At 31.7% G+C, this 11,150-nt stretch overlaps 2 protein-coding genes across 4 annotated transcripts in view; both read left to right on the forward strand.

Annotated features, from left to right (window-relative positions):
- Positions 1–9,152, forward strand: part of LOC136033654 (protein spinster-like) — a 79,002-nt gene extending 69,850 nt beyond the window's left edge. For all 3 annotated transcript variants that reach the window (XM_065714476.1, XM_065714477.1, XM_065714478.1), the window contains one exon: positions 1,719–9,152. In XM_065714476.1, the coding sequence (XP_065570548.1) occupies positions 1,719–1,816 (98 nt within the window). In that variant the 3' untranslated portion in view covers positions 1,817–9,152. The remainder of the gene's footprint in view (positions 1–1,718) is intronic.
- The window catches only part of LOC136033659 (alpha-aminoadipic semialdehyde dehydrogenase-like), a 372,653-nt gene that overhangs the window by 290,907 nt on the left and 70,596 nt on the right, over positions 1–11,150 (forward strand). The window lies entirely within an intron of this gene.

Raw genomic sequence — 11,150 nt, forward strand, 5'->3', positions numbered from 1 at the left:
CAGGATTCTTGGGCATACTTGGGAATCCCCAAAGCCTGGGGTTGTCTTTGATTGTAATTTTTGTGGATAGAATAATTTGTTTCCTTCTGGGGTGGGTAACCCTGTACTAGGGGTGGGAGAGCGTCTCAGGCTCCTCTGGATATCACCTACTCAAGCTAATGAATGTAAAGTCTACTGATGAATTCATGGTGTAAGAATGCATAATACAATTTTCAATTTCTTCTGCGTATTTGTTTTCCTCTCTATATCTAGCTTTTGTTTTCATTCTGTTTGTAGTTTCCTGTAAAACCGGCTAAATATCTTATGCATTTAGTTGGAGCCCCACTCTCAAAACGCTACTATTCATATTGATAAGGGATTAAATTTAGCTAGCGGTCCAGTTTTTGAGCCCTTTATTTGTGGTATTTAATACAGTTTTGACCTTACCCAGCTGTTGGCTGAACAGGCACTATAAATTTGTTGGTCAATTTAAAACTGTTTTAAAATAGAAGGTAAAAATTTTCATGATCAAAGAATAATTTCCCCTTATTTATACCCATTTGCAACTATTGCAACTGTATTCCGCTTGAAAATAGAATAATTGAAAAACATTTCTTGTAATAAATCCCAATTACTTTGGACCAAATATGACTTAAAAAGAATTAAGTTGCAAGTTTAGAGCAATTGTATCTAAAATGATCATTTTCCGGGGAGGGGTGCATGGGCGTAGCCTGGGAGGAGGGGAAGTACCCTCTAGAAGACTTGGTACGCGTATTTTTTTCTTAAGATGACAAATCGTGCAATCTAAGAGCTGATTGTTTGGAATTATTTCTATGAATCTACTGTTGTAATGTTTGAGTTATACAAACGTCTTACATTAGGCTGTTACCATTAGAAGATGATTGAGAAACAGTGCTTCCTGGGTTTGTCGGGGTTTCATCAAATTCTTCCAAAAGAAAATTAGGTTCTCCAAAATCTCTCCGAGATCTTTAAAGGGTTAACATTTGTACTTTTGTGTTGACGTTCATGCATTTATGAACGTTAAGTTTCAAGGAAATTTTGGAGAACCGAATTATCGTTTTAGGAAATTTGGGATGATGGAAGCCGTGGTGAGAAATGTCTGTTAACAAACAAGCTGTTCGTTAACAGCTTGACCTTGTGTAATATTCCTAAAAGGAGAATTTGAAGCATATTATTAAATTGAGGTGGAATAGTTTACCACTTAGGGTAAGAATGACTTATTTAGGGAGGAGGCAAGGGCAGTGTGGTCCTTACTTTTGCACAATGCGTGGAAGCATGAATGAGAGAGAGGGTCATGTGATTTATGAGTTTGGTGAATTGAATGAGTCGTGAAATGAAGCGTATGGAAAGTGTAGATTTGATGAGAAATGGCTAGTGAATGTAATGAGTGATCAATTTTTTGCAAGTATTTAAAATTTAGGACAATTTCTCAGTCTGGCAATGAAACACAGAAGTTGGAACAAAGTCGGGATTTATGTTTATTTAATGTCAATTATTTAAAGTCATTTTTTTGCCATTGCCCTAAGGCGTATAGCGCTATAAAACTAATTACTGTTATTATTTGAAAACGCGGTCTTTATGTACCAGATGCCCTCATCGGACCCTATTTACGATAAATGAACAGCTAAAAATTGCTGGTACACTTTGTGTCTCTCTTTTTTCTTGTAATTTTAAAAATCCAGAAGTATAGTTAAAACATGAATCCTCTTTATTTTTAGCAAACGGAAGTGTTTTAACTACGAGAAGTCTAACACCAGAAGACAGTTCAACTGGATGTGACAACCCTGCTTTGGAAAAAGAACCAATTGTAAATTAACATTGTTGATATTCTGTGCTGTTATTCAATAGAGTCAAAATGGTAGTGTTAAGTCCTATGTCGTGTAATGTTGACTGAGTAATATCAAGCAAAACTGCCAAATGAAACGTAAGTAGATTTGTTAAGCCTCGTCACCCCCCTGCCTCGTATTCAACCTGGCAGCAGCACGTCTGGCTTTGACTGAACAGCCAATCATAGCCGTCAGAATATTCGAAGGCTGTCCAGTTATATTGACTGTCCAATCATAGATACCAGTTCAAAAATGATCCACCTACAAAAAATTCTGCTGGCAGGGTAAATGATATCAATCAAGACGAGGCTTTAAAATTGATTCACCTCAAAATGGGGTGGGTAATTAATGGTTTCAGGAGTATTTGTTACTTTTATTGATGCTAACAGGGGCTAGGCTAATTAACGTGAATAATGAGCATTATCATGATGGACCCCGAAGCTAAAATAGTAGGCTATGTTCCTTTCAAAACGTTGATGTACTTATTCTACATTTAGTTAAAAATAAAAAAAAAATTTAGGGTATTTTTTATCCAATACTTTTTATTATAATTTAATTTTAAATTTCTTTCTGTGGGAAAAATCAGTTAAACTTTAAACACTTGTAACATGATAGCTTAATGTTATTTTAATATTGTTCATTTTAGGTAAACTTCAGTGGGGTAATTTCGTCAAAATCCTAGCGGGGGGGGGGGGGCAAAGTTAGAGCCAATTTTCCCAAATCAAGCGAAAATGATAGTAAAAAAAGAAAAATGAGCCATATAGTACTATAAAGGTAAAGATATCCTATACAAAACTGACCCGTTTCTGTGGATGCTTGAATTATGCAGGCTTATCTTAGTTTTGACAAGTTTTTTTGCAGAAACTAAATTTCTGCAGGGGGGGCAAACTGGGGTCTGGATGGGGCAGTTGCCCCCCTTCTCCATAGTAAATTATGCCCTTGGTAAAATTATAAATTTAAACAAGTAAATAAAGTAAATATAATGAAACAAGCGAACGTAACTTGCGTAAAAAAGTAAATGCACAATCATACAATTTTACCTTTCATCCAGATTTCGCAGTTTGTCCAAATTATTTCTTTAGACAACTACAGGTATGAAATAAATCCTAATTACACAAGTTACAAAAGAATAAAGTAAGATGTAAAGATTAAAATTATACTGCAGAGTTTTGCTGCCATACACAAAAATCTGCGTTAACACAAGCGAATCACAAACCCTCCATTAAATATAAACACTAAATACGAATTTAATACTAAGAATTAATACTATTCATGCAAAGATTGAAATTATACTTCAGACTTTTGCTGTTACACACAAAAATCTGTTTTAACATTAAAGCGGGTAGCAAATCATCCATTACATATAAACATTAAATGCAAGTTTAATAGTCAGAATTAATACTATTCATGTAAAGATTGAAATTGTATTTCAGATTTTTGCTGCCATACACAAAAATCTGTTTTAACACTGAAGTGGGTAGCAAATCATCCATTAAATATAAACACCAAATACAAGTTTAATAGTAAGAATTGGTTCTTGTAAAGAATATCTGTTATAACACTAAAGCGGGTAGCAAGCCATCCATTAAATGTAAACACTAAATACAAATTTAATAGTAAAAATTAATACTATTCATGTAAAGATTGAAATTGTATTTCAGATTTTTGCTGCCATACACAAAAATCTGTTTTAACACTAAAGCGGGTAGCAAATCATCCATTAAACATAAACACTAGATACAAGTTTAATAGCAAGAATTGGTTCTTGTAAAGAATATATAACATTAAAGCGGGTAGCAAACCATCCATTAAATGTAAACACTAAATACAAATTTAATAGTAAGAATTAATACTATTCATGTAAAGATTAAAATATAACTTCTGAGTTTTGCTGCCACACACAAAGATCTGTTTTAACACTAAAGCAGGTAGCAAACCATATGTTAAATATAAACTAAACACAAATTTAATAGTAAGAATTAATAATATCCTTGTAAAGTTAAAATTATATTTTCGAGTTTTGCTGCCATACACAAAAATCTGTTTTGACACTAAAGCGGGTATCAGACCATCCATTAAATAAAAATACTGAATATTAATTTAATAGTAATAATTTGTGCTATGCAATAATTTTATTACTTTCATGCTAATACTAGTGAAGGCAACAATATAGCTAGGAATTACCAACAATAACTTTTACCTAATAAAAAATGACCTTATATACCACCACACACACATAAATTTTGTGTTAGTTTCAAACAATACTCGGGACCAAAACTGTCGCTTACTTTACTACAAAATAATGGTTTTGGAGGTTTGCCAAGTCGGCATGCCAATTTGGATTACCTTGTATTCTATTTGCACTTTCAGCGCCTAATGATAATTTCAAACGAATTTTCTGGAAATGTTTCTTGGAATACATGTCCATGGAAAAGTTCTTAAGTTATGGATACCAAGCTTTATATCTTTCTGGAAAGGGTAGGTGCTCATCGTTTAGATTTAAATGAAATTTTAGTATACTAAAATTAAACGTTTGTGTATTGAATATAATTTTTTCAGTGTTTACTGCGGGGACTCTTCCACTCAGTCTCTGCCAGTAGGGTCTACGGATGGTTTCGGGTACTGATATCTCTTCCTCAAAGCTGGTACACATACTAAAGTGAACTTAGCTAACGATATTGTTTTTATTACTATAGGATCAGATTATGTCTCTATATTTGACATTTGTGCTCTGCAATTTTGGTCTTTTTATTTATTTATTGTTATTTTTATTGATAAATGGTGGCAATTGGACTTTGTAAACTAATTGTCCCGGAGTTTTGTAGACTATATTTCCCATTTGGCTAGGTGAGAACCAATTACAGCTAACAGCTCTCATTCTTTTTGTGTAACCAAGCTATGTAATAATTATTTACAGCCCAGTGTTCCCAGTGTTTGTCTTTTTGAAGTTTTATTTACATTTGATTTAGGACTTTCAGTTCGTGTGTTTTATTTGTTATTTCTATTTTTACTTTATTTTTGCTTATATAGGACACGTGTTACGCTTTTCAAGTTTATCAGTAACATTCCAGTTTGACTTCATTCCGATTATTCTTTTGATAGTTAGAAATGTTTGGGAATGGCGTCAAGTGCATTTTTTAAGCTGTAACTGTATTACTTACGCGTTTGTATATTTTAGTTATTGGTTTATTTATCGGCTATTTATTCACTTCAGTGCGCACTTTTTTTATCCATACCAGGAAACTGGTTTGTTGTCCAGAAATTTTAAGTGTTGTTTACAAATTGTGTAGAATTCAAGAGTAAACTCGTGTTCTTTAATCCAGGATCATCGAAAAAGTAATGGGACTAAAAAAATTAATTATAAAAAATATCCTTAATGGATAGTGGTGTTGTGCCATCAGCCATTCAGAAATATTGGAATTGTTAAACTTACATGAGTGAAATTTTATTATACCAATAACGCAGCTCAATAGACTATATTCATAGCGGGGAGGGGGGTTTGGGTCAGAACATACATGTCAACCAGAAAATTTATGTTTTGATTGTGGAATTCATTCTACCTAATTAGGACTATTACATGCGCGTAAATGCCACTTACAGTAACATATGAATGCCACTTTTTACAGTGTCAGTTCAGGAAAATTTGGAAGAGGGGGAAGGGATTTAGAAAATCACATTTTTAACATCTAGAGGGTGGTTGGCAAACTGGTCATTTTTCTTTCTTTTTTTTCAGTGAAAATGCCAAAAATAGAATTTTTTCAATGAAATTGCCGCCAAAAGATATATTTCGAAATATAAGTGGGAGGGGACAAAGGCACATCTCCTCCAATTATGCCACTGCTTGACTCCTTGAAAGTCATACCTTATAAACCCCTTATTATTTGACTATATTTTTTCTAATGCCCTTCATATTTTACTCTTGACTGGGTCTATGATGCCAAGTCTATATGTTTAGAACCGTAAATATGATAGCAGTCATTAATGCTTGATTATGGTTGATAGCGTCAATTCTATAATCAAGACTGCTGCTAAAAATTAAACTAGTAACTTTCTTGTATTTTTCTTTGTCTTTTTGTTCAATTACACATCGACAGGTGGATTCTTCAAACATTGGGGCTTAAATGTTTCCACGCAGCATTTTGAATGGCAATTTTTGAAATGCCAAAACTACCAGATCAAATAAGGAAAACTACGTGTTTAATAAGTTTGTTAATGCCCTGATGCAGTCGCTAATAAATTCATACTGTTTTAACAAACTTCAATCAAAGATGCGTTAACTGAACCATAGCAACGGCTATGATTTGAGTGTTGTGTGTATCTTATTGGCCCCTTTTTAATATACGTTTCACGGCTAAGGTACTAAGAATATAATTGGGTAGAAACAGATTGTCACAAAAAAAGACCCAATGTAGTCAAATCGTATTGTTTCCTAAAGTGCTCTGGATAGATTATTCGCTGTCATTCTTTTTCGATGTCCCTCTGCTTGAAGATATGCTCTTGTTGCTGTAAGTGAGATCTGAAAAAATTATGGCTAGACATGATGATCAAATAAAAAGTTTGTGATTTTTTTTTTTTTACTTGTGAACTAGAAAAAGTGCAGATATTTCGACAAAGACTTCTACTAATTGTCATCAGTACTAGAAAAAATCATTGAAAAAATAACGAAAACTACAAATTGAAAAATAAAAACAAACTTCCGTTAAAGAAAAATGAAATAAAAGTATTTTATCGTTGTATTCGTCTTCTTCTTTATAGCTTTTTTTCTGTTCATATTATTTAAACCCTTTTCTTGCATCGTCTAAGTCAAAATATCTGTACTTCTCCTATTTGTTTCTCTTTCTTGCTGATTTGGTCTCTTTCTGCTGATTTAATCATGCTCTTGCCTTGCTTATACTGTTATTCCCCTAAAGTTGTCCACTGACATGTCAATTCTTATACTTAATCTTCGCGTAAACGCGTTTACGAAGAAAAAAAATACAAAACCAGATAACTGTAAGAAATGCTAAATGATTCCTAGTGTTCGGGTGGTAGGTAAGATGGTGATAAGATATTGATAATGAAAAGGTACCCCACTAGTAACAGGTGTTTTACCTTATAATTTCTTATTTTTATACTATTTATTTGTGTTTTTTTACCTTATTTATTTACCTTTTCCCTGGTTTTCCTCTTTAAAAACCCCTTACTCCTTATTCATAAGACCCTGACTTGTATAATAAATGTATTTTCTAAAGGAAACTTCTAACTACCTTCGAATTTTGCATTAGATGTGGGAAATATTAACCATTGGTTTCGAGGGCCGTATCGACGGAGGGCTACCCAGTTTGAATCCCCCCCCCTGAAATTTTTGTCTGACTCGTAGAAAACATTTAACACACAGAAACATTGATTATCTCTATTCTTTTTTACCCCCCCCCCTCCTGATTTTTTGTAAAACTTCCCGTGACAAAATCCTGGGTATGGCTCTGCTATTTAAAGATATTATTTGCCATGCCGTGAATTTTTGTGATTACGGCTCCACATGGTTGTGGTAATATCCATTTAAACTGATTAGTGTAATCATGTCAGATATCCCAAACACCTAAATAGTTGATAGAGAAATGCTAAAACTAGATAGATATTGAAGGAAATAACTAAAGGACCGTGGTATAAATTTGCTACTAAGCTAATCTCTGTATATTTTATAGGAAGGCATATATTCAAATAAACATATAATATAAAATTATATTGATTTTTTTTTTTTCAAAACAGTTTTAGCATAAATATTTATTGAAAACAAATATATTCCATATATTTCAAAGGAATCGATTTTCTCTACTTGTGCAATTTATTTTCTAGGCAGGTACCAACATCGTTCTTTAACAAATAGTTTCCAAGTTAGTTTGAAAATATTTTAGCTAGAATTGTGTGACGTTTTCAAGAAGCTGGAAACATCTACCGCACCATTGCAAACAAGTACACTGGATCATTTGGATCCATCCTCTTTTTTCAGTATCGTATTTGGCTTCTTAGGTATTTGAGTCTTTCAACACCTGACTAAGGCATCTTTTAAGGCTTAGGTATCCTAGCATTGATTTATTATCTGTTTTATGTAAATAACAGGGATGTTTCCTAAAATTAATTTTAAATAGCCAAATTAACCAAATTCGATCCAACTTAAAATTTAAGAATATTTTCTCAAAACAAACTTCAGCTGACTGGTGAGTTAAAATTAAAACCACGGAGCAACTTTCACTTTAATTTTCTCTGCTGTTTATTTCCTATAAAGTTGGTCAAAATAGCCCCTGAGCTGTTCATTTATAGTTTTTTTATTTAAAAAGTTCATGTCTCCTATTCTTACGTGTAGAAATACTTAGATATTACCGCTTCTCACACAAAAAGTAGTCTGCTGTGAGTTTAAGGCTTTCAATAACCTTTCTTTTACAATATACTACTATTTAAAACAGTCAAAAGTCCAAATTCAGATGGGATTTGCGTAATATCAGTATTATTTAACATAACATCTTTTGGATACCACAGCCATGTTGCCTTCACACATTTGTTTTCCTATTTGAAATTTTGCTCAAAATTGTTCTTTTACATAGGCTTCACCATCCTTATTTATTTTTCTTGAATATAACATCGTAATTTTGGTTCTGGGCCTTTTGTTTGTTTATGGCTCGTTATTTGGTTGATATTCTTGCCTTTATATTATTTATTAAAGAAGTAATAAATCTGTTAAATGAAGTACTTTTTTTCTTGATATTTTGTATTCCAAGTTTTCGCCAGAATTTACGTCATGAAGAGGATAAATGTCACATAAGCATCGTGAAACAAGCAAATTAGTGGAAAATATCGAGGAAAAGTGTTAACCACTATATATATATATATATATATATATATATATATATATATATATATATATATATATATATATATATATATATATATATATGATAATATACGATTTTCAGGAGAGCAAAGAACAACTCTGAAATCCGTTTATATTACTGCCCCCCTCCTCCTCTCATTTCGCTACATTTATCAGCGGTTGCAAAACGTTTCGAATGAAATTTTATGCTACGATAAATAGCGACTTTTTTTTCTTTTTCGGGCAAAAGCTAAATCTTTTTTCGTTAAAGAAAAAATTATTTTTTAACATAATATTAGGTTTTGCCCCAATTAACTTATTGTAAACAGTGATGACGAAAAAAGAAGAGGGGGCAAGTAAGAATTAATCTACTATCGTAATTTTGGTTCTGGGCCTTTTGTTTGTTTATGGCTCGTTATTTGGTTGATATTCTTGCCTTTATATTATTTATTAAAGAAGTAATAAATCTGTTAAATGAAGTACTTTTTTTCTTGATATTTTGTATTCCAAGTTTTCGCCAGAATTTACGTCATGAAGAGGATAAATGTCACATAAGCATCGTGAAACAAGCAAATTAGTGGAAAATATCGAGGAAAAGTGTTAACCACTATATATATATATATATATATATATATATATATATATATATATATATATATATATATATATATATATATATATATATATATATATATATATATATATATATATATATATATATATATATATATATGATAATATACGATTTTCAGGAGAGCAAAGAACAACTCTGAAATCCGTTTATATTACTGCCCCCCTCCTCCTCTCATTTCGCTACATTTATCAGCGGTTGCAAAACGTTTCGAATGAAATTTTATGCTACGATAAATAGCGACTTTTTTTTTCTTTTTCGGGCAAAAGCTAAATCTTTTTTCGTTAAAGAAAAAATTATTTTTTAACATAATATTAGGTTTTGCCCCAATTAACTTATTGTAAACAGTGATGACGAAAAAAGAAGAGGGGGCAAGTAAGAATTAATCTACTTACCAGCTGTGAAACGGAATTTCATCTTCGTTATGTTATAGCCAATGTTTCATAACCCCCCTGAGGGTCAAGAGCCTAAGTTTCATAGCCAATATTTATCCTATACGATAAATAGAATAAAACCAATCACCTTCAACTAAAAAACCACAATAAACATCTAGCAAGACGAAGATCTTAGAAAACGTTCCTTACTCAGAAAAATGCTTATACAAAAATATGAAGAAATGCTCTTAAGGATTGCGAACCATATTTTCTGGCTGCCAATGTTGAGTTTTTTTGTCACTGGGAATTTTAATGCTAATGACCCTTCTCCATTTTTTGCCACTGTTTATTGTCGCTCTTGTTGGGGAGGCATGAGTAGGAAAAGAAAGCAGGATATACTATTTAACTCGTTTTCCTCAACTAACCGTCTTGTACGTGTTTTCCTGCTAGGTTTAGATGAAGTATCAGGCTAGTGATGAGCCATAAATTGGGCACAAAAAAAATATGAGCTAAAAGACTTGATAGTGGAGCAGTTAAAACAAATACCTGTGGCCGAGGTAAGGTAAGTTCGAACCCTTGATAAGACGAATTTTTTTGGCTAAAAACTCGAAAATGACAAATTAAAAGTTTTTGGTTTGATTTCAAAATTGACTTAAAGGTAGATAATATTTTGTTTTCTCAAAAATATATGATTGTAAGTGAAAACTAGGGGCATAAAATGGATTGAGCTTCACATAGGTTAATATTTTTAGCCCATATTCCTCAACTCACCGTCTTTTTTTGTTAAACATTTATTACTTAGATCAAAATCTGTTACTTAGATTCTTTGTTCTGTAAAGCCTAATCCGCTTGAAACTCTTTGTTTTCATTTATATTCACGGATTCTCTATAAAATAATATTTTCTACCTTCTATTCCATTTTGAAAATGAGTTTAAAAAAAGAAAAATTATTTTTTGTCCTTAATATCTATAACGTAAATAGTGACGAATACCTGGTTGAAATTCGGTAAAGTAAGGAAGCTAGGGCTGTTTTTAAATTTTTTTTTTAAAACGCCTTTATTTTTAATTTTCATATTTTAGTTTAAGTATATATATATATATATATATATATATATATATATATATATATATATATATATATATATATATATATATATATATATATATATATATATATATATATATATATATATATATATATATATATATATATATATATATATAGGTTTTTTTCTGGTTTTGTGCTGAACACGGCCCTTGGACACAGGGCCGAAATATTCGACTGAATTGAATTCCACACACTTGAAAAATTTCCCTATTGTTTCTAAGTTGTGTTTGTTTAATATCTATAACCTATAAGCTTTTAGGCAAATAATTAGATTTAGCAGCCTAGTTCTATGCAAATGTTTTCGATATACAAAAACAAAGATGGAGCTCTTACTGCGTAACTAACCATAGGCCAACTAAAATGC

This window comes from Artemia franciscana, chromosome 12 (assembly GCF_032884065.1).
Source record: "Artemia franciscana chromosome 12, ASM3288406v1, whole genome shotgun sequence".
In the NCBI taxonomy this organism is placed as follows: domain Eukaryota; kingdom Metazoa; phylum Arthropoda; class Branchiopoda; order Anostraca; family Artemiidae; genus Artemia; species Artemia franciscana.